General features: G+C 46.1%; 1 protein-coding gene across 5 annotated transcripts in view; it reads left to right on the top strand.

The window, feature by feature from the left end:
* The window catches only part of PACS1 (phosphofurin acidic cluster sorting protein 1), a 130545-nt gene that overhangs the window by 89373 nt on the left and 17493 nt on the right, over positions 1–23679 (top strand). For all 5 annotated transcript variants that reach the window (XR_010383295.1, XM_031447918.2, XM_064492106.1 and 2 more), the window contains exons 2-10: positions 8369–8456; positions 15529–15618; positions 16287–16412; positions 18902–19046; positions 19242–19333; positions 19420–19500; positions 21800–21859; positions 22690–22850; positions 23224–23317. Coding sequence is in view for 4 of the 5 variants with exons in the window: in XM_031447918.2 (XP_031303778.2) it covers positions 8369–8456; positions 15529–15618; positions 16287–16412; positions 18902–19046; positions 19242–19333; positions 19420–19500; positions 21800–21859; positions 22690–22850; positions 23224–23317 (937 nt within the window). In the remaining variant the exon portion in view is untranslated. The remainder of the gene's footprint in view (positions 1–8368; positions 8457–15528; positions 15619–16286; positions 16413–18901; positions 19047–19241; positions 19334–19419; positions 19501–21799; positions 21860–22689; positions 22851–23223; positions 23318–23679) is intronic.

Genomic DNA, 23679 nt, shown 5'->3' with positions numbered 1-23679 from the left:
GACACATGTATACACTTATGAAACCATCACCACAATTAAGATAATGAGCATATCCATCACCCCAAATGTGCCCTTTTGCAGTTCCTTCCTGCCCCATCCGTGTTGGGGGTCCCCAAGATCACTGCCAGCTTCAGTGATTTTTAGGAGGACTCACAGGACTCAGAATAGAGTTGTAGTTGCAGCTATGATTTATTTCAGCAAAAGGATACAAAGGGAAAGTTAGTAAAAGGGAAAAGTACACGGGATGAAGTCTGGAGGAAACCAGAGGCAAGCTTTCGAGAGTTCTCCTCCCCCATTGGAGTCACGCAGGACACGCAGTTCCTCCAACACTGGTGTTTGTGGCCTTGGCTGACATGAGGCTGTCCTGTGAGTTTGCTTATCAACTAATTTGACTTAGTGATCAAACTATGCAGTACTTGGTGCATTCTGGATTTTAAAAGATTCTTTATTATGCATTATATCAAATTTACCACTGAATGAGTAGAAATTCACTTTATGTAGTTTTTATATGTTGTAATATTTCTTCAAATAAATCTCTCCTATAAATCACCAAAAAAATTTTTTTTGAATTGAAATTTTTTGAAATTTTTTAATTTGTATTGTGATAACACGTATGTTGTTACCAGGGAAGCTCATTACAGCCCTACTGTCCAGATTTTTATTGGGGACTTTTCAGTTGGGTATCGTCTTTCTAGCACTTACCAAAATTCCAGACTCCCAGGAGGAAAGCATGTGTTCAGCATAAACCACATCATTTGTAAAAGTAGTTTAGGCTCATAGGGCCACTCTTCCCAGTTCTGGGAACCCTCCCAAGTTCCTAGTACCAGGCATCACCCGAGGGACAACCTTGCAAGCTGGCCTTTCGAAGAATGGCAGTCTCAGGCCTGCTAGTTTATTCTTTTCTGCACACCACCACCTCATCCCCATCCTGTGGCAATCACAGACCAGCCTTCTGTCACTACTACATTTTCTGGAACAGTTTGTACCTCCTTTTTGGCTTTTTTCGCTCAGAATTATTTTGAGTTCATTCATGTTGTAGAGTGCAACAGTGGTTGCCTCCTTTTTTTACTATTAAGTAACATTCCATTGTGTGAATATACCAGTTTGTGTACCCATTCATCTGTTCTTGAACATTTGGGTTGCTTCTAGTTTGGGGCTATTACAAATAAAGCTGCTGTGAACATTCATGCACAGTTCTTTGCATGGGAAAATATATTTCCTTTTCTCTTGGGTAAATGTCTAGGAGTGGAATGACTGGGTCATATGGTAGGTGTATGTATAACTCTTTAAGAAACTGCTAAACTGTTTTCCGGAGAGACTGTACATTTTACACTCCCATCCACAGTGGGAGTTTCAGTTGCTCCTCATCCTCACCAGCACTGAGTGTGACCAGTCTTTTATATTTAGATTTTCAAACAGGAGTGTGGTGGTATCTCATTGTGATTTTAATTTGCATTTTCCTAATGACTAGTAATGTTGAGCAACTTTTCATGTGTTTATGCTCTGTATACGTTCTTTGGTAAAGTGTTTAATTAAAACATTTGTCCATTTTTTCATTGGGATGGTTGTTTTCCTAAGGTAAGAATTTGAGAATTCATTGCATATTCTGGGTACAAATCTATCAACAAATAGATGATTTGCAAATGTTTTCTCACATTCTGTGGCTTGTCTTTTCATTCTCTTAATAACGTCTTTCAAAAAACAGAGGTTATTTATTTATTTTGACAAAGTCCAGTTTTACCATTTTTCTCTTTTAGGGATTGTTCTTTTGTCTCATAGCTAAGGAATTTTTGCCCAACCCAAGGTTCCAAATATTTTCACCTGTTTTTTCTTTCTTAGAAGTTTTATAATTTTATGTTTTGCATTTAGATTTATAATCCATTTTGAATTAATTTCTGTAATCTAAGGTATAAATTGAAATTCCTTTTTTTGAGTATGGGTATCCAACTCATAAATAATGTACATATATCTGTTTAGGTCTTTAATTTCTCTCAGCAATGTTTTATCATTTTCAGTGTGCAGGTTTTGTACATTATTTGTCAGATTTATCCCTGTGTATGTCATATTTTTTGATGGGATTGTAAATCGTATTTTTTAAAGTTTCAATTTCTAATTATTTATTGCTAGTATATAGAAATACCATTGATTTTGTATATTGATCTTGTTTCCTGCAACTTTTCTAAATTCACTTATTCTAATATTTTTTGAGGATTACATCAAATTTTCTATACAGATAATCATATCATGTAAAAGTAAATTCCAATCTTGGATACCTTTTGTTTCTTTTTCTTGCCTTTTTGTGCCAGTTAGAAGCTCCAGCACAGTATTGAATACAAATAGTGAAAGTGGACATCATTGCCTTGTTCCTCATCTTAGGGGGAGAACATTCAGTTTTCCACCATTAAATATGTTGTTACCAGTAGATTTTTCATAGATACCCTTTATCAGATGAGAAAATTCCATTTATTTCTGGTTTGCTGAGAGTTTTTATCAGGAATAGACATTGGATTTTTTCAAACAATTTTTTGCTCCTATTTGAAAGATTCTATGTTTCTTCTTTTTAGTATGTTAATATGATGAACACTTTTTTTTTTCTTTGTCTAATACTATACCAGCCTTGCATTCCTGAGATAAAACCTACTTGGTCAAGGTGCATTATTCTTTTTATGTGTATTTTTAATATATTGCTTATAGTATTTTGGCTATATTGAGTTAAATAAAATATATTACTAAAATAAATTTCACCTTTATTTTTACTTTTTTAAAATATGGCTACCAGGAAAAATTTTAAAAAAAACATGTGGCCTGCACTATATTTCTGTTGGGAGAAGAAGTTTGCAATTAGGACACTGGGATAGAGCTAAGATTGAAATAGGTTTGCAGTCTCCAGTTCCTTTCCTCCCGTTTTCTCTTAAACTTAATCCAATTAGGCTTTTGTTCTCACTGTTCCAGTGGAACTGCTCTTGCTGAGGTCCTCAGTGGCTTCCATGCTGCTGAGTTCAGTGACGGGTTTTCAGTGCCCATCTTGGCCCATCAGCACTATTTGATACAGCTGACCATTCTCTCTTGGCTTCTAGAATATCACATTTATTTGATCTTTCGCCTGTCTCACTGGTTAATCCTTCTTCACATTCTTTGCTAGTTTATCCTCTTCATCTCTCTGTCTTTAACGTTGAAATAGTCTTGGGCTTGATCCTGGTCCTCTTCTCTGTGCACTCACCCCGTGGGTAAATTCATCCTGCCTATGACTTTAAGTTCCATCTTCATGCCACACTTCCCTATTGATGTTCCCAACCCAGAGGCAGACATGTATATCTAACTCTCTACTCAACATCTCTACTTAGAGACCTAATAAACACCTCAAATTTAAAATATACAAAATTGAACTCACAACCTTAAACTCCCAAAACCTGCCTTACCCTGAGTTTTCCCCATCTCAGTTAATGACAACCCCATCTTTCCAGATGTTCAGGCCAAAAACCCAGGCGTTGACCTGTATCTTCAGTGATACATCCAGAATTCAGACCATTTTCACCGCCTCCACTGCTCCTACCCTGCGAACCCCGTCATCTGTTGCCTACGCTGCTGCGGTTGCCTTCTAACTCTCAGCTTCCCTCTCCCTTTTGCTTCCCTTCATCCTGTCCTAATAGAACAGCTAAAAGAATCCTATTAAAATGTAGAACGGGTCATGTCTCTTCTCACTTAAAGCCAATGGGTCCCCATTTCTTGCAGAGGAAGGAACCAAATCCTTACTAAGGTTTACAAAGCCTTGCATGGCTGGTTGGCTCCCTGCCCTTCCCCCGCACCACTCATTCAGCCTGGCGCACTCTGCTTCAGCTCTGCGGGCCTTTCTCTGGCCAGACCAGGTGTGCTACCCCCTAAGGCCTTTGCACTCCTTTCCCTGAATCTAGAACTTCGCGGTGAAGCCCACCCTGACCACCTTACTTGAGATTACAGCCCTTCCTGCCCTCCTCTGCCTGACACTCACAACCCACTCACCTGGCTGTATTTAATGCAGTCTAGCATACAATGTAACTTAATAATTATGTTTATTGTCATTGACTGTCTTCTCTAGAATATAAACTCCATGACAAGAATTCTGTCAGTTTTGTGTGCTGATGTATCATGAGTGACTAGGACAGTGCCTGGCTCGCTGTGTGGCTGATGGATAGGTGAAGACCAATATGACAGAGCTAATTCAAACCAGGTTGTGTCTGACTCAAAAGCCTTCCTTCTGGCCTTAAAAGTTTTGTTTTGATGTGTAGTTTGCATACAGCGTGGTGCATGGGTCTTGGATGTGAAGCTCTGTGCATTTTCCATGTGTACCCACATGGCCACCACCATGGGTGTGTCAGTCACCCCAGAGGGTTCCCTTCTGTCCCCTCCAATCAGTGCCTCCACCTGCCTCAATGACTATACTGGCTTCTGTCACCAGGCACTGACCTTACCTATCCTTGAACTTCGTATGAATGGAATCATGTAGTTTGTAGTCTTTTGTGTCTTTTTTGGCTCAACAGAGGGGTTTCGAAAATTTGTCTTTGTTACCCCGCCCATCAGCAGTTTGTTTTTCGTATACCATAGCTCCTTTGTCTCTTCTGTTAGCGGACATTTAGGTTGTTTCCAGTTTAGGGCTATTACTAGTGGGGCTGCTTTCAACATTCCGTCTTTTTGTGGCCTGTGCCCTCGTTTTTCTTGGGTTCTCTTGGGAGCTGGGCAGAGGAATAGGCATATATTTAACATCTACTAATGAACTACCAGATAGCTTTCTCAAATATTTGCATGATTTTGCACTCTTACCAGCCACATATGGTCTTCTGGTTAATCCACACCTTCACCAGCACTTGAATTTCCAGCGTTTATATTAGTGTGAAGTTATTTTCTGCTGTAGAAACACTGATTAAAGCAGGAGTGTGACCAGGGAAGGACTCTTCCTTTCAGGCCTTGGATACTCTATGTTTACTGCATAAGAAACATCCAACCAATAAAACATAGGGTAACAGAAAAACCGAGGGTCAGCATCTAACTCAGCCCCTTAGTCGCTGAGACACCTTCAGGCAGAACATCTTGCCAGACTCAGTCATCCTCAGAACTACATCTGGGACTGTTTCAGTCAGTTGTGTATGAGTGTGGGTTTGAGGAAAAATGTATCTTACTTACTTAGAGCTTTTCCATTGTATTAAGATATATGTTGAAAATATTTACTGGTAATTAAAGTAATTTCTTCTAATTTCCAAGTAAGTGCCTTGTACTAATTTGAATTGGGTTCTAAACTAAGATAGGCCTAAGTTTGCATCTTGGCTCAGCCACTTTCTTGTGTGACCCTGGGCAGGTTTCTTAATCCTTCTCAACGTCCTTATCTGTCAAATGGGCATAATACTCACCTGTTAGAATTACTGTAAGACGTACATGAGATAGTGAAATGTTTCTCAGGCAACTGGCCTGTGGTAGGTGCTTAATGAGTCATAGATATTTTCTTCTGCTTTGAAGAACTAGAGTACACTTAAGTCCCCGCGTCCCCTTAGGTAATACCATTAAAACCAAATAAAAGACCTGCTGAACCGATGGCCACTACTGTGGAAATCTGTGTGGTGTGTCTGATTTCTAAGCAAACACTAAACACATCCAGGCTTGCTATCATTTTTTTACCTAAGATACTAAATCATTCTAGGCTTCTTTGTTGACATAAGGTGCTGTGGCATAAAGATTTGTTCATTTATCCACCAAATATTCATTGGTCCATGATATGTTTTTCCTTCCTAACAAAATTCCACTGTATTACCTACAATGTTTTATATGTTATGTAAGAGGAAGGGTGGTCCAGAGCTTTATAGGGCATAAAAGAGCTGAGGACAAGGAGTGTCATGCAAGTCACTGCTTGTCTTCCAGACTGGACTGTGTAATCTCCATGAGGCTATGGACGATATCCTCTCAACTCCCACAGCGAACCCAGTGCAGCTGTGCTAGAGACACTCACTGACCATATGGAACGTGGGAGGGAGTAAAGGATCGCAGGCAGAGGGGAAGAAACACCACATTCTCGATCTGCTCCTGTGACTCTTCTGTCTTGCAGTGGGTTTACCCAGCACCTGCACATCAGTCTGAAGGTGGAAAATGTTTGCTTTGGAAACAAACAAAAACCTAACCCACCATAAGCTTTCGTAATTAACAACCTTGGATGAGGAACAAAATTGCTCATACCTAGTCTTTTTCATTGTTCATCCCAGTCATGTTCCCTTCCTTTCCTACAAGGCTTGAAAATCATCTAAACGATGTAGTCAGTTACATTTCTTAATAGTCAGCTATGTGGAATATGATCATCCCTTTGGGGCTGGAGGAACCAGGGTTCCTTTTGGGCCAGCACGTTTCTACTCTGAAGGGAAAGGAGAAACAAGTGATGCTGTGGGTAGTCGTTGATGGTTGGGGGGATGAGGGGTGGGTGGGAGCACAGGTGAGGGGGCTCCAGTCAGTGGCTGAGGAGGCAGCGGGTAACAGAGGACTCGAGTCTTTAGAGGAGGAGCATGTCAGTTTCCCCTGGCTGCTGTAACAAATGACCACAGACTTAGTGCCTTAAGACAACACACATTGGTTTTCACAGTTCTGGAGATCAGAAGTCCAAAATGGGTTTCACTGGGCTAAAATCAAGGTGGTGGCAGGGCGGCATTTCTTCCCGAGGCTCCAGGGAGAATCTTTTCTTGTCTTTTCTAGCCTCTGGAGGCTACCTGCATTCCTTGGCTCCTGTCCCCTTCCTCCATCTCCAGGGCCAGCAGTCACATCACTCCCACCCCAGCTTCCATAGTCGCATCTCCTCTGACTCTTATAAAGACTTGTGATTGTACTGGACTCATCCAGATAATCCAGGGTCCTTAACTTAATCCCATCTGCAAAGTCCCTTGTGCTGTGTAAAAGGTTCTAAGGATTAGGAGATGTGATTTGCCTATCACAAGGGAGTTGGAGTTGGAGTCGGAGTCCAGCCCTGTCACTTACTAGCTGTGTGCATTTTGGTGGGTCACTATTCTGTTTAAAATCTCTCTCCTCTTCTGTTATGTGGGTAGAGCATCCCACCCCACATCTTCCACACGCACGCACACACACACACTCACACCCGCACACACATGGAATCATGTTTTTGAGGTCTGGATGAAATGATATATATGAAAAGACCTGATAGGCTTTCGTGTATTTTAGTTGATTTTGGTTGTGACTTGAAGCCAAAGGAAAGGAAGAGATTGATTTGCTCCCTTTGTGTTAGCAGATCTTAGAAAGTGCTTGAGGGGAGGCTGAATTCAAAATCCGAATTCAGTTCTGTTGATCTGGATTTATCCCCCTTTTTTCATGAGTTACATGAATTCCTTCAACACATATTCTTGTTCATTTGGTTTTAGCTAGAGGCCATTTTAGGAAATTGTTAAACTTCATTTATCAAATATTTGCTGAGCAACTATACTGTGCCGGCCCTTTGGTGAGCACCTGAGGAGCCGAGATAAACTCAGTGCAGCTGGAGCTTGGGTGTGAGGGAGAAGCGGAGAGATAAGGTAGACTGGAGAGCAGGGCCAGAGAGCTCAGCGCTGGGGCGAGAACGAGCACAAGACGGAGCCCAGCTCCCAGGACCTGACTCTGGTCAGCAACACCCCACAAATGACCTTCCATCCACCAGAACCTCTCCTGGGAAGAGGATGCCTTAAGGACTTGAACCGCTCAAGCCAGAGCAGAAAGGCAGCATCTGGAGTTTCCCTCCAGGCTCCTCCTGGAGGTCTGGGGTAGCCCTGCCTTGGGAGGCCAAGGTCGAGTCAGGTCAGAGCTGCTGAGACTCCAGAGTGAGTGAGGGACAATCCTGTCTCTTTCAGTTAAGGGGAGTCTCCTCATTGTGGCACTGAAGGTTTTCTGTACATTTGAAGCAAAGTTTGGCCGAAATCGAATTTGTGCTCATTTAAAGCATTTCCTGCCCAAATGGTATCTGTTTTGTTTGTGGGGATTATCTCCCTGTTGCTGTAGATTTATGTCTAAATGTTTCAGGTGTGATTAGACGCAAGGTGGAAGAGGAACTGGGCAAACAAAATAAACATCACCGTCCCTGCCCACGCTGCTCCACCCCTAGGCATTGCTCCCACATATTATGAGTGAAAAGGCACGTTGGTTTTGGCTGGGGAAAGGGGCATCCACAGAGGTTCGTGGAATAATGTACCTTTTTGACACTTGTCAAGTGCAGAAGTTAAGTAAGATGGACGTTCCTTTACTGATGGTGGTCTCAGTAAACAGCATCCTGACTGTCTCCCTTTACGGAAAGCAGTATTTCCTCAACAGATTGTCTGTCACTTTTCTCATAAGCTCCTTACATTTGACTGGATCTTCTTCCTCTGAATTTTTCTAGGCTGTTCAGCTTGACCCTGAAGAAACTCGTCATGCTAAAAGAAATGGACAAAGATCTTAACTCAGTGGTCATCGCTGTGAAGCTGCAGGTGAGTTGGACAGGATTGTTTGTTCGAGACCCAAGGAAGCTCGATACCTTGTGCCAACTGTTGGGGGCTTCTGGGATGCTGGCAGGGGACCACCCCGTCTTACCTCACTCAGCAGAGCAGGTGCAGCAGTGGAGAGACAGCTGAGCCCATGAGACTTACTGAGCCCCAGGTCCACCTCTTAGTTAAAGCACTCAGTTTAAACCTTAGTTTCTTTGTCTGAAGGATAAAAATGGTTCTCCCTGCCCTCCCTGCCTGTCAGGATTAGCATGAAGATCAGGAAGTTCAGAAATCGCTCAGGTGGTGAGAGTAGGTTTCGGTCATCCCTGGGATTTCCAGCTGCAAGCAGATACACAGATTGGAGAAGCACTTTGGCAGTTTCCTATGGGGTAGAAGAAGTGTAATGTTACTATTTTCAGCCTTGGCAGTTTACAGTTTACTGGGATATTTTGTCTTTTGAGTAATCCCTACATTTAATTCCTTAAACTTACCTCAGTATCTCCAAGGGACCCAGAATGTTTCACAAACATTCATAGTCTAAGCATTCCTGAATTTCAGTTTCAGGAAAAACTCAAGCACAGAAAGGTTAAGGAATTTACCTGTTGCCAGGTGATTGCCAGGTGGCAGAAGTGGGACTAGAACGAGGGACCCAGGGATGTATGTGGTCACTAAACTCCACCACCAGACCTTCCTTACAGCGGAGTCCTTTTTAATGACGGATCCCTAGAGCCCACTGAGAGTCTGAAGTGCCTCTGGAACCATTAAATGATGGAATTCTTTAGCTTAAGAGCAGCGTATTTGTTGAGTTCTGTGTCATGGAAAAATAGTGAGCTGCGTGGTAACTCCTTACTAACCAGAATATTTCATTAGTAACTCACCTGTTGCACAGCAGTTTATTATACTAATCCTGAATTCATTAAAATCCACGTCGAGCGCACTCCCAGTATGTGAACCATACATTGAGGTCCTCCGTTCTCTTTCTGAGATAAATACATTATCTTACTTTAGTCCTCAAAACGTGAAACATTTTAGTTACTCTGTATGTATGATTCCTGTGTGTCCCTTAACCCCCTGCTCATCTCTGCATAATTCCACCCAATTCTGTGGGACGTTTCCAGACACGATGGGTTGAAAAAACAAGCGTGCAACAATGATGTCCAAATGGAAACTTTCCGTGTCTTTTCCTCTTTTCCTGATTTCGCATTTCTGGGTCACGGGCAGTGTTCCAGTTTTCAGGAATTCTTTCCTTTGCTAAAAGCTGTTGCTTCCCGGTGCAAACACTGTTGGTGCTGTTTTGAAAGTTCCCTGCTGCTTTTTGCCATCCCCACAGTCAAATCCCTTTGCCAAGAGAAGTAACTTCTTTTATATCCTGATTAAATATTTAACATTCTGTAAAGTTTAAAATTATACCCGAAAACTACAAATATCCTAATTTTTTCATTGCTTCACTTCCAAGCAGCTGAAAGTAATTACAGATGTTATCCCATTCATTTACCCAGTCACTTATTTATTCACTTATACATTCATCTAATAAATATGTATTGAGCACCTGTTGTATACCAAGTGTGGTTCTGGGCACAGGGGGTCCCGAGTGAACCAGACAGACCCAAATCCCTGCCTTTACGGACCTTTACATGCTAGCAGAGCAGCAGTTCTCCAAGTGAGGTCTGCAGCCCTGGGCGCCCTAAGGCCCCCTCAGGGGATACGTGAGGTCAGCACCATCTGCGTGAGGATGCTGTGGCTTTGCCCTTTCCACCGTGTTGGCAGACGCACTGAAGGTACAAGAGCGATGGTTGGGGGAACAGCTGGCCCTCGGCACAGAGCAGGGCAGTTGCACCAGCAGACGCCAGCAGTCACTGCATCTCCTACCATCACAGACTGGAAGGAGGAGGGGAGAAGCCGGTCTTGCTTAAGATTCCCTTGAAGAAGCAGTAAAAATTAATTGATTTTGTCTCAGCCGTGGAGTGTACGTCTTTTTCAGCTTCTGTGTGACGCAGTGGAAATGTGCAGGGAGCACTTCTGCTTCACAGGGAAGGCTGCTGTCGTCTCGAGGACAAGGACCTAAACCACTGAGCTGTGAAGTCATAGCCACTTTCTTCATGGGACACCATTTTTACTTGGAAGAAGGGCTTGCATACAAACGGGTTATTCAGACTCATTTGGAAGATACGTTCTTGAAAATGAGCAGAGTGAGCCTGTCACTTCTAAGAAAGCAGCTGAGAATATTTTTGGCCAATCAGAAATAGAATTTGAGCTTTCAGGTGAAAATCTGAATTTTGGAAAACTCATCTCTGTCACTGTAAGCTTAACAACGCCCCAATTCTTTTTTTTTTAATGGAGGTACTGGGGACTGAACCCAGGACCTCGTGCGTGCTAAGCATGTGCTCTACCACTGAGCTATACCCTCCCCATCAACAGCTTCCCAGTTCTTAAAGACTTTCTTAAAGAGATCTGTGGTGATACTGTCAGGATATTTTTATACCGTGTAGTGAAATGAGTAACATTTGAAAGATTTGCCTAACTCAGTGATCCAGTGTTTTCCAAATGACCAATGCGTGAGGTTACAGAATTATACTGGGTAAAAGCTCTGTTCAAAGAACAAAACAGGCCAATGGATTGGATTTTCTTTTTAACTTTTTGTTTTGAAATAATTTTAAATTTACGGAAGAGATGGATACATAGAGTTCCCATATACCATCACCCAGCTTCTCCCAGTGTTTATATCTTTCTTAACCATGATACATTTATCAAAACAAGGAAATTATCATTGGTACAACACTACTAACTAAATTACAGATTTTATTCTCATTTCCCAGTTTTTCCACTGATGTCCTTTTTCTGTTAATTGAATGGATTTTAATATATAACAGAGTACAAAAGCCTCATTGATATGGTTTCAAACTCTACTTTGCAACTAACCTTTAAGAGACTACCACTTGCAGTGTTTTGGTATATTATCAAAGAATAATATTCCACAATTATCTGAAAAGGCTGTTAAAATGCTCATTCTTTTTCTAACTTCATATGTCTTTGCGTCTGGATTTTTTTAATATACTCACCCCAAACAATATTTTGTAACAGGCAGAATACAGAAGCAGGTATGAGAATCTGGTTGTCTCCTATTAAGCCAGACATTAAAGAGATTCACAAACATGCTGCTGGGGGTAGAGGCGGTGGGCTGCATCAGCACTTGGGTGGGCGAGGACGGTGAGAGCCCTTGGTGCGGCGGTCCCTGGAGACCTTGTCAATAGCATTTTTGGTGGAATGGTAAAGAGCGGAAGGCTGACTGGGATGCACTCAAGAGAAAATGAGAGAAGTCTTCAAGAGACCAAAAATAGACAACTCTTGAGTTTGCTATAAAGGGAAGGTGAGATGCGGGGCGGTAGCTGGCAGGGCATCTGAGGAAAGGACCGGGTTTGTGTTTTTTTTCTTTGTTTTGTTTTTAATGAGAGAAATAACATTAGCCTGTTTGCTAATGGAAATGATCCAGAATAGAGAGGAAAGCTGATTGTGTAGGAGAGGACAGAGTGGCTAGAACAGCATCTTTGAGTAGGCGGGAAGCAGTGCGACCTCGTGCCCGAGTGGAGCGGATAACATCGGGTGGGGCAGGGGAGCTCTTCTGTGTGACAGGGGTAAGGAGAGTGTGGGGGTGCAGACGTGGTAAGCAGCTAAGCGTCTCTTCCTATGGCTTCAGTTTTCTCAGCGAAGTAGAAATCGAGGTTATTAGCTTAGAGCAAGGGAGGAGGTAAGGAGGCGTTGGAAGTGAGAGGAGAAACGAGATATGAAGTGGGCAGGTGCACGGACCGAGGAGAATACAGTGTGCTCGCCGGGCAGCTTTGCAGGCCCACTGAGTGTTTGGGGTCATAACGTCAGAACGGTTAGCCTGATTACATGATTCTCCCCAGGAGTGTTCAGCTGGTGCAGTCGGACTTGTACAGGGTTGTCATTTATTAACGAGCATGGCCGAACTGTGGTGGGGCAGAGGCGCTAAGGGTGTGCAAGGAAGCGTTTACAAAGATCGACTGTGGCATTTCAGCTGAACCAAGAGGAAAGAGGGGACAGCAGGGGCATGAGGAAGAGTGAAACAATGGGAGGATCGATGGGTTTGTAGGCCTGGTGGATTTGAAGGATTACTGTTGTTGACAAACCAGAGCTGGAAAGATAGGAAGTGCTGATGCGTGAAACTGGATTAGGTATTGGTCGTCATTACTGGTTATGATGAGGTCAGAGTATGGTCATGTGGGTGAGTGGCTCAGACAGGGGTGAGGGCACGGTCACTGGAAAAGGGGAATCCTGGGGTCTAGAGGCCTGGGTGTTGGCAAGTGAGTGTGTTGAAATCCTAAAGCATTACCATGGGAGTAGTGCCGGGGAGAGGAACAGCGAGAGAAGAGCTAAGATCCAGAAGTGAGCCGGGATGCTGGCAGTTACAGACGACAGCACCAGCAAGGAACAGAGGGTAAACTAACAGCGTCTACTCAAAGGGGGCGTTTTAGAGGAGGTGAAAGGGAGAACATTCTGCAGCTGCCGACAAGGAACAGAGAGGACACTGCCCCACCTCCAAGCCTAGTGGTCTGTGGGTGATGGGAGGAACGCAGCCTGAGGGCTGCCCAGGAAGCAGTGTCTTTGGGGGAGATCAGGTTTCCGCCGTGCAGGGTTTCTCAGCAGTGTTGAGGGGGTTCTCCTGTGCATCGTGGGCTGGTCCACAGCAGCCCTGGCTTCTGCCCTCTAGAATTCTCTCTCTCTCTCTCTCTCTCTCTCTCTCACACACACACACACACCCCTATTGTAACAACCAAAAATACCTCTAAACATTGCCAAATGTCTCCTACCCCTGATTGAAAACCACTGTTATATATAAAGCACATCTTGGTTTCTTAGCATTTCTGAGATTCATTTTCCAGAGATTTCTTAAATCAAAAGAGCCTAAATAAATTCAGGTGAAAACTTTGTCAAGACTCTTGTTTGTAACTGAGGTAACCATTATCTAACTCATAAGGCAGAGTTTCCTGTATTATTTTTAGTTGGTATAATATAATGCTATTATTTTTTTTGTTGAAGTACAGTCAGTTACAATGTGTCAGTTTCTGGTGTATAGCACAATGTCCCCAGTCATGCATGTATATAATGTTTCACAAAGACTTTGTGAAATGCTTCATTTAGGAGGTTTTCCTTCCTGCATTATACAAAATCTGTATTTTATAAAAGCAAAAATTAGAAATGGGTAAGAAACCTTAAAGTTAAAACTAAAATGTTTATACTTCTAAAGGAAAACATAGCAGAATATCTACTCCAGTACAGCAGAATAACTTCACAACCTTTGGAATGGGCAAAGATTTCTTAGCTAGGACCCAGAATGCATTAACTATAAAAAGAAAAAAATATTAATAAAGTTGACTAGATCAAAATGAAATACTTCGTCAACAGATACCATCAAGAAGATGAGTGGGCAAGAAAATATTTACAATCCGGGGGAAGGGTATAGCTCAAGTGGTAGAGCGTGTGCTCAGCACACAAGAGGTCCCAGGTTCAATCCCCGGTACCTCCTCTAAGCGGAAATCAAGGAAGAAACCTAATGACCTCCCCGTCAAACAATACAAGAAAATATCTACAATCCATATATCTGATAATTTCTTGTATAAATAAAAAACTTAGAACTGAGTAGCAAGATACCCAACATGGGTAGAGAAGTTTGATCAGGCACCTCGTAAGTGGAGATTTGCAAGTGACCAATAAACTGCTGAGAAGTTTACAAGTTACGAGTCATCAGGAGATGCAAATTGCAGCCACAGTGATGTTCCTTCATGCGTGCCCGTTGCAATCCGTGCATCCAGGGCAGACCACACCCAGTGCTGGTGGGGACGTGCAGTGCTGCAGCTACGGCTTTGGAATCGGTCTGGCAGTTTCTCGTGAAGCTACATACTTGGCTACCGTGCAACCCAGCAGCTCCTCTCCTAGGTGTTTACCTGAGGAAAAGAAATCATGTCCAGGCAGACTGGTACACGAATGGCAGCCTTGGCCATAATGGCCAAAAACTAGAAACGCCCCACACGTGAATGTTCAGCAACAGGAGGATGGATAAACAGTGTGTGGTGGGTTCATGGGACAGACTCCTGCTCAGTGATGAAAAGGAATGTTCTTCTGACACACGCAACAAACTGTGAACCTCAGACACGTTACATTGGACAAGGAGCCTGACCAGAATAAGACATAATGTATGATTCCAATTATGTGGAATTTTAGAACAGGAAACCTGACCTGTGGTGAGGGAAATCAGAACAGTGCTTGCCTCTGAGACAGTGGTGCAGGACTGACTGGGAGGGAGGGGTCACCTGGCATTTTTCTGGAGTAATAAAAATGTTCTACGTCTTGGTACAGATGTGGGTTACACAGGTATGTACTTTTATTAACTCATCGATCTGTGAGCTGGAGACGTGGGTACTTCACTGTGTTAAATTAAACCTCAGTTTTAAAAAAGTAATTTACACATACTTACTGGCATTCCTCAGGCCCTCCTGCCGATCTCTTGTTACATTTAAGAATAGTTTAGCCCAACTTTATTTGCTTTAAGAGCTAAAAACACTAGCATGTCTAACCCAGTGTTAGGTTTAGCCGGGGGCAAGGGGAGGAGAAGTTCCTGGAAAAATTAAGTCTAAGCTGAGACTGGGAAGGTGAGTTGGTCAGCGGTGTACAGAAGCATGAAGGAGCATCTGGGAAGAGAGAAACGCATGTGGAAAGGCCCCAAAACAGGACAGAGGATCCGAAGTGACAGGAAGAGGGAGGCCGAGGTGAGCGTGGGGAGGTCCGCCATGCCTGGGGATGCTGACACCTGCTGCCTCTTCCCCAGGAACGTTGGGAGAGGAGAACTCAAATGCAATAACAAATCATTTTTATGTGATAACCTTTTGTAACAGACAGCATAATGCATATAAAACCGTATCTATGGTAGTGGCTTGATTTCAGTTGAGTACAACAGAAACTGATTATAAATTTGTAGAGTTTAGAAGTTGTCAGCAAACGTAGTATTTTGGTCTGACTTTTGATGATACAATATTGACCTATTTTTTCTTGGTTTCAGGGTTCAAAAAGGATTCTTCGCTCCAACGAGATCATCCTTCCAGCAAGTGGACTGGCGGAAACAGAGCTCCAGTTAACCTTCTCCCTCCAGGTGAGAATCTGCTCAGTCTTAGGTCATTAATATGCCATGTCCAGCCTGGTCAAATAGTCCCTTAGTCTGGGGACTGTTTTATCTGAGAGCAGCCAGAGCCCAGTGAATTAAAGTCACCTAAAATGGCCGGCCTGGAAGGCCAGAGAAGTCACTGGGGCAGCCTCAGCGAGGGCACCGAGAACCAGAGAGGCTGCTGAAAAGTACACCACACCCCCTTCTTCTTTCCCCTTGCCTTGGTCAGGGCTGTGAGCCCACCTCCCACCACACTCAGCCCCGTCATCCCTCCTCCATGATCCACTGCACCCCGCCCCCAGGGAGGGTGCTCCTTCAGGCTAATTTTGCCCCCATATTGCAACTTCCATCCCTTCCCTTCTCCTCCTTACCCCTCCTGGTGTGTCTGTCCCTCATCATAACCCCAGTGGCCCAGATTGAAGCACACGGAGAAGACACTTGATCACCCGGCAAGGAAAGAGACAGTTATCTGAACGCGTGTGGACCACCGAGCAGTAAAGTGGAAGCCAGGCACCGAGCAGAGCCAGGCGTTTCCCTCACCCGATCACCCCCTTGTACAGACGGGAGACAGTGATGTGCATCCTCCAGCAGGACCAGGACCCACGAAGGACCCAGTCACCTGCTAACTGTGCTTGGCTCTGTTTTGTACCTGGCAGTACCCTCACTTCCTGAAGCGAGATGCCAACAAGCTGCAGATCATGCTGCAGAGGAGAAAGCGTTACAAGAACCGGACCATCCTGGGCTATAAGACCCTGGCCGTGGGGCTCATCAACATGGCAGAGGTGAGAGCACGCGGCCCCTGGACAGCCGGCCTTTCAGAGCCCGCGGGACACCAGCCCCACCAGTGACTTTCCCAGCCTGCTGGCCGGGGTTTTAGTCTATGTTACAAGTTAATTCTTTTATCAGAAATTCAGGACATGCCTCTTTTTATCAAGTACTTGTCACTCATGAAGTTTTTTCCTAAACGTTTTTTTTTAAACAGTCCAAACTTACAGAAAAGTTGTAAGAACTATAAAGAACCCTCATGTACCCTTCACCCGGATTCTTCAGTGTATCCTTCATACGTAACCCTTCATACGATTCTTCTAACGTATTTGCCTTATTATTCTCTCCTGTGTTTACGTTATTCATGTTGTTTTTACCTGAACCGCTGAGAGTGGGTTGCAGACGTGACGCCCCGTTGCATATTGACATGCACCCTGTTAATTTTCTAGAACTAGGAGTACCCTCCCATGTGCACACCACCCACCATAAAGGTCAGGACATTAACAGTGACACAGACTACCATCTGCAGCCCCTGTTCGGGTTGTGCCAGGTGTCTCAGTGACGTCCTTTATGGGCCCAGGATTTCATCCAGGATTCCAGGCTGCATCTCATTGTCTTGTCTCTTTAGTCTCCCTTGATCTGTCCTCAGATTTTCCTTGTCTTTCATGCCCTTGACATTTTTTAAGAGCACAAGCTGGTAACTTTATTGAACGTTCCTCTGTTTGGGTTTGTCTGATGTTTTCTGAAGATGAGATTCAGCTTCCACGTTGTGGGCAGCACATCCACAGCAGTGATGCAGGCAGCGCGCCATGTTAATTTGTTCTGTTACTGGTGAGGCTGCCTCTTATCACATGGTTAATTTAGGATGGTGGTGCCAGGACTTCCAATATAAAGTTAATTAATACATATTTTGTTCTTACCAATGAGAAAAACATTGTGCAGGGAGATGTTTTGAGACTGTTTAACAATCTCTTTTCTCTTCATATCTTCACCAACTAGTTTTAGCTTCTATTAATGATTCTTACCTGAGTCAGTTGTTACTTCGATGCTCGCCAAACAGTGAATTTCCAGTCCCACCATTCCTCCTGTATTTATTAGTTGGCTTTCTGCTGCAGGGGAGAGCTTTCCCTTCTTCTTCTTTTACTGATTGATTCATTTCTTTGTGTCATTTATGGACCTGTGGATTCTTGTTTAAATTCAGTGGGGTTTAGTCTGCTTTATCATTATTTATTTTGATGCTCAAATTATCTTGAATTTGGCCAATGGGAGCCCCTTCAAGCTGGTTCCTGTATCCTTTTTCATCTGTCCCCTCATTCTTTACATGTGGCTTTACTTTCTGGTACAAAATATTACAGGCTCATCATGTACTTTCCCTGACCTAGCATCAGAATGAACTGATTCTCCCTAGAGCCCTGGCTCCTTTTAGTGGAGAATGGTATTTAGAAACCAAGATCTGAGTACTAGGAGTGCTCATCCCCACTGCAATATCATTGCTTCTGCTCCCTCTCAGCCCGTGGAGCTGGGAAGTGTGTGTACGCACGTGCGTATGCACTCCTCTACAGTCACGTCATCTCTAGCCCCATATCTGTGTCTGTCTAGCTGGATGTGAGCTCACATTCCAGTTGATCCCACCGTTGGGCTTACTGTAGCCTTTCCCCTTCCCGTGTTTCTAATTCCCGTCTCCTCAGTATGTTTGCTCGTTTGTGTGGCTCCCCTCTACGCCAGCAAATATCAGCCCTGACGAAGGGGAAGAAGAAAGGGGCCACAAATCAACTTTAAAACTTACTTTTGTACTTTAGTGCATTAAGTAGGAAAAATGTTGTGGCCATAATAAAGTGTAAGACAGTCCCAGCCCATCTTTCTGTCCTCTCCACGTTTTGTATCAGGCCTGGGGGGTGAAGTGTGTGGACGCCACGTTTCCCTGGCTGTGTCACACCCATCCGCTTTCTCCTGTAGGTCCCCTTCCTCCTTGCCAGACACAGGTGACCACCGCCTGCAGGCAGGCCCCTCCCAGCCTGGAGACTAGTTTCTCTGTGAAGGCCTTCAACCGAAATGCAGTCCTACTGGGACACTGTGCTGTACACCAGAAATTGACACACTGTAACTGACGGTACTTCAATTTAAAAAAAAAAGAATTTGCCATAAAGTCAGTTTCATCATAACAAATTTTGTATAATCCTTGCCCACAGACTCTCAGTAAACTATTTAAGTAGCAAAAAAAAAAAAAAAAAGAAAGAAGAATGCAGTCCTAGAGCTTAACAGTCATTTTCAACCTCAGGCTTTGATTTTTGTCTTTAAGCACGTGGCCTGGCCCGTGACTGGCACTTCTGGGGACAGTTTTAAAATCAGGCAATAAGAAAACAGTAGGCATGAATCTGGAAGATGGAAAGCAAATGTGTTAGCAGAACGCCATTCCCTGTGGCTTGCGTGCCGACGTGGGTGGGGTGGGGGCGTGGGCAGCTCCGTGGCGCTCTGGTGAAGGTCTCCCTGGCTGCTCTGCCCTCAGGTGATGCAGCACCCAAACGAAGGCGCTCTGGTGCTTGGCCTTCACAGCAATGTGAAGGACGTCTCCGTGCCTGTGGCGGAAATCAAGATCTACTCCCTGTCCAGCCAGCCCATTGACCACGAGGGAATCAAGTCCAAGCTGTCTGGTAAGATGTGCGCAGTGTCCGGAAGCCCTGCAGGTCAGAAGGGCGCCCATTCCCTAATCTGCATCCCCAGAGAACCTAGAACTTTCCTAGGAAGGAGGAGTTTCCACCTTAGGAGCACATGATTCCAGCCGGTCAAAGCCTTTTAGGCCAGATCTTCCCCTTGCGAGATTATCTTACTGCGGTGCCTGTTTCCAGACCGTTCTCCTGATATTGACAATTATTCTGAGGAAGAGGAGGAGAGTTTCTCATCTGAGCAGGAAGGCAGTGATGACCCGCTGCACGGGCAGGTAACGGCTCCTCACGTAAAGCATCCGAGAGGCAATCCCGGCCCTCCTGGGCTTTCCCAGCCTCATTCCCACCCCTCCCCATGTAGGACCTGTACTATGAAGATGAGGATCTACGGAAAGTAAAGAAGACCCGGAGGAAACTAACCTCAGCCTCGGCCATCACAAGGGTGAGCTCTGAGGGCCCGGGGGCGTTTTAGCTGAGATTTTCAGGCTGGGGGCGGGAGGCTTGGTGTGTTCAGACTTCCCGGGGCTCTTTAGCATCTGCAAATGGCCGTGCTCTCAGGGTTCAGAGACATCCCTGTACCTCCATCGCCGCCAGCACCTGGTTAAGAATCACTGCTGTTGAGAAGCAGTATAGGAGCGTGTTATATGCTCCGGGTTATCTTAGGATAGAAGAGAGGTTGAGAAAGCTTGTTGTAGACTTTGGACCAGGGGGTGCTTCCTCAGGGAGCAGAACAGCTCAGACACCCTCCCTCCCCTGTCCAGGTAACTCCTTCCAGTGACACCCCGTTCCTACACAGATGAGTCCTGCCCTCTCTAGGAATATTTCCACTTGGGATCATTTGTTGAGCTTCCCAGAAATAGGCTAGTGCTAGGATGAGGCTTGATAATGTTAGATATAGTGCCTGCCTTCATGGATTCATAACCTTAGAGACCAAATGCCTTGGGGTTTTGTCTCCTGCATACAATTTCTTCAGGAGTCACTACTTTTAGTGGAATTAGAGTCCTGGACCGAGACGCTTAATACTTGAACTTCTGGCTGAACTGTGACCTGTTGTGAAGTTCCTGTGCCAAACCGTGGGAGAGTCAAAAGTGCCAGGAGCTCTTTGGAAGAGATTCGGTTTCATTCTTCCCCTGACTCTAGTGCAGAGCTTGCCCAGGGTGCCAAGGGCAGAGATTCCCATCACCTTCAGGAGTGGCATAAAGGATTATTCCGATCCTTGATTGGCGCTCCAAAGCCCACGAAGGCCTGTCACCATCCTCAAGTGCCCCCGTGTGCTCTGAGGATGGGAGAGGCTGGAGGTTGCCCTCTGTCCTGGCTCCTCCTGCTGAGTTTTTCTTTTTCCTGCGCTGTAACCACAAGGAGGCCCCATTTTCTTCCCATGGGTGCCTCTGGGGTTTATAACTTGCCTCTTCCCACGGTCTCCTCGGTAGCTTCCCTGGTCACCTGCCCGGCGTTCAGTGCTCCTTTGATGTCTTGTTGCTGTTGTTCACTGCGGGCATTTACCAGCTAGTCTTCCAGGAACCATCTCCTGTACACACGCATTTTTCTCTCCTGCTCAAAGGCACTTTGTTCTAGGCTGTTTTCTGAACTGTCTGCTACGAAGGCCGTTTCCACCTTTGGAAGCCCTGCCCTTTCTTGAAGGCCTAGCTCAGTCTTATTTGCAAGTTAGTCTCTTCCATTCCCAGGTGGTGAGTCTGTCGCTGAGTCAGGAAGAGCTTATGGACACAAGCTAGTCACTGTGCCCGCGGTTAGAGATAAGGAAGGCCCGGTCTGGTCCGTGCTTTCAGGGAGCTCGCAGTGTCCAGTGACACAGACACATCTACACAAGTGACCGTAACATAGTAGGGCAGGAGCCTGACGCTGGAGCTTTGGGTAAGGGACAGCAGTGGCATTAAGGAGAAAGTGACCGGCCTGAGCAGGAGAGCTTCACAGGCGAGATGCTGAGAGATGGGTTTCTGAGAGTAAAGAGAACTTCACCCAGTGGATTTGGGGGAATGTGCGGTCTAGGCAGAAGTTACCGTATGTGAAGGCCCAGAGGGGCAGAACAGTGTGCAGTTCTCCAGAGTTCTAAGCAGTGGTTTCCCCTTCAGTAGGTGTGTGGGGTTGCGCGGTGGACGAGGCCCAGACGGGGGAAGCAGCTCCCGGGAGACACAGCACAGGGCTGACACTTAAGTTCCCCAGGCGCAGGGACCAGTGAAGGCCTTTCATCTGGGGAGTAACATGGTTGGATCTGCGCATGGAGTGGTCCCTATGAATTCTGCAGGGAACAAGACTGGAAGCTAGGTTGGGGGGGTGTTAGTTGAAGGCAGTGCCGTGACCCCAGGGAGGTGCAAGGAGGAAGGAAGTGGTGTTTCGGGTGGACCAGAGGGTAGAGGGTAGAGAGCCAGGGCTGGTGGGGAGGGGAAGGGAGAAACTCGGGGTTCAGACCCGGGTGACTGGGTAGCCAGGAGTGGAAATCCACAGAGAGGAGCAGGAGCTCTGTTTGGGAAATGCTGCATTGGAGGTGCCTCTGGGATCCTGCCCAGGGCCCTGGTTACCATGGTTCCAAAGGACTAGAGGAAGGGCTGAGCTGGAGATGCCTGGTGGGGAGTCACGGGGCAGGGTGGGGGGCTTTCTCCCCACCATGTTTTCCTCCCACAGTGCTTCACACAAGTGGGCTCCCGATCACTCTGCCAACACGAAGTGATCGCTGTCCACAAGCAGGGGCTATTTGAGAACTATCGTGCAATTTGTCCCTACAGCAACCTAACATCAAACAGAAGTTCGTGGCCCTCCTGAAGCGGTTTAAAGTTTCAGATGAGGTATGACCCCTTACTCCCAAGGTTGATGGGGATTGGAATTCCCTGAGTCTCAGCCTTGTTCCTGGGGTACACACTCTGTGTTGCCACTGGGAGTCAAGATTCCGGGACCCCCAAGTGAGAAGGTAGCCAAAGGAGGGCTTTGTGCAACTTGAAAAGAGAAAGATTTACAACGCAGCACCCAAGGTTCCACGGCATTTGGAGCAGAGGATGCATGGTTGGACCCAACCACTGGTGCGGGCTGTCAGTCACAACACTGTTGTTGTTGTTTAATTGCCCCTCCTGTCCCAAGGGGAACATCAGGAGCAGCAGCCTGTGAGGTGGGAGCCCAGAACTGGCCGCCGAGAAAGACTCTTTTCCCCAGGCTCTGGCAGGCCCGGTGCCAGTTTTCACAGGCTCTCTTCTCAGCGGACTGAAAAGAGGATGGAGATAAAAATCATCTGGAGATAAAAATCGTCGAGAGAATTCTTTGCCCTCTGTGGGAGGTAGAGGAAGGTAGCACTAGCCTGCCAGGGTTCCAGTCTTCTGGGTTTTCTCGTGCCCATTCTTTGGTGAAATACGGTAGCACTCCCACTTCTCTTCCCGAGGCCAAGTCCCAGTGGGTAGTGTTGGGGAGACACTGAGAGGGGAAGGTGGCCTCACCACATCCCTGCTCCCAGGATTGAGTCCCAGAAAGGACACCAAGACTGCCCTGATGAGTGTGAAGCTGCAGTATGTCCCCAAAGGGGACTAGTTAGGGAGGCTGGTGGTGCCTGTCCAGGAGGAGGGAGTTGCATGTCCACCATATTGTTAATGGGGGACCCCAAACTCAGAGATTCTGTTTTCCCGCACAGGTGGGCTTTGGGCTGGAGCATGTGTCCCGGGAGCAGATACGAGAGGTAGAGGAGGACTTGGATGAGCTGTATGACAGTCTGGAGATGTACAATCCCAGCGACAGTGGCCCCGAGATGGAGGAGACCGAGAGCATCCTCAGCACACCAAAGCCCAAGCTCAAGTGAGGCCCAGACCCCCGCTGTCATGTGGTCTCCCTGCACCTCTCCCCACTAGGCCGTAGCGATCTCCTCTGCCCCCATCCCTCCCCTCCCCTCCATTACCAGGGACTCTTGGTTCCTCACCCTTGTCGAACCTCCAGCTGTCTGGATAAAGATGATCGTGTGAGCCTCTAGCTGACAGAAGCCCTGAGAGGACTCTCCTGAAGTCCTCCTGTCCAGGCCCCTCCTTGTCCAGCCTCTACTGTGTCCCTCCTCACCAGCATCCTTGAAGCCCGGGTTGTCGATCTGCCTTGAGCAGCAACTCTACCCGGCCCTGTGTGAGCTGCCGTTCTGGGCCCTGGCGGCACTGACCCTGGCTGTACTTCTTTGCCACAGGCCTTTCTTCGAGGGGATGTCGCAGTCCAGCTCACAGACAGAGATTGGCAGCCTCAACAGCAAGGGCAGCCTCGGCAAGGACACCACCAGCCCCGTGAGCAAGACCTGTGGCTGTTGGGGTGGGAGCAGGACCAGGGGACACTTGGGGCTTGACACTTTGGGCCCTCTGCTCTTGGCTCATTTGGGACCTATGAGCAATCTCATCTTGTTCCAACCTCGGCTGTGCTGGCCGGAGCTTAGTGCCCCAGGGGCTTTGCTCCGGCTGGGTTGTGTTCTGTTTGGTCTGTTCCTGCTGTGGCTTGGAGCGTTATCTCCCAGAACATACAGTGCCTCCAAACCTCTCCCTCACCACCCCTCACATGGGAGCTGGGAGTGTGGTATCAGCCAGTGGTGGTGATTATGCATCCAGGCTGGGGACAGGATGGGTGCAAAGGGGCAGGAAGTCCCTGCCGTCTG

Source organism: Camelus dromedarius, chromosome 12, assembly GCF_036321535.1.
Source record: "Camelus dromedarius isolate mCamDro1 chromosome 12, mCamDro1.pat, whole genome shotgun sequence".
Taxonomy (NCBI): Eukaryota; Metazoa; Chordata; class Mammalia; order Artiodactyla; family Camelidae; genus Camelus; species Camelus dromedarius.
This window is presented reverse-complemented; position numbering and strand designations above follow the sequence as displayed.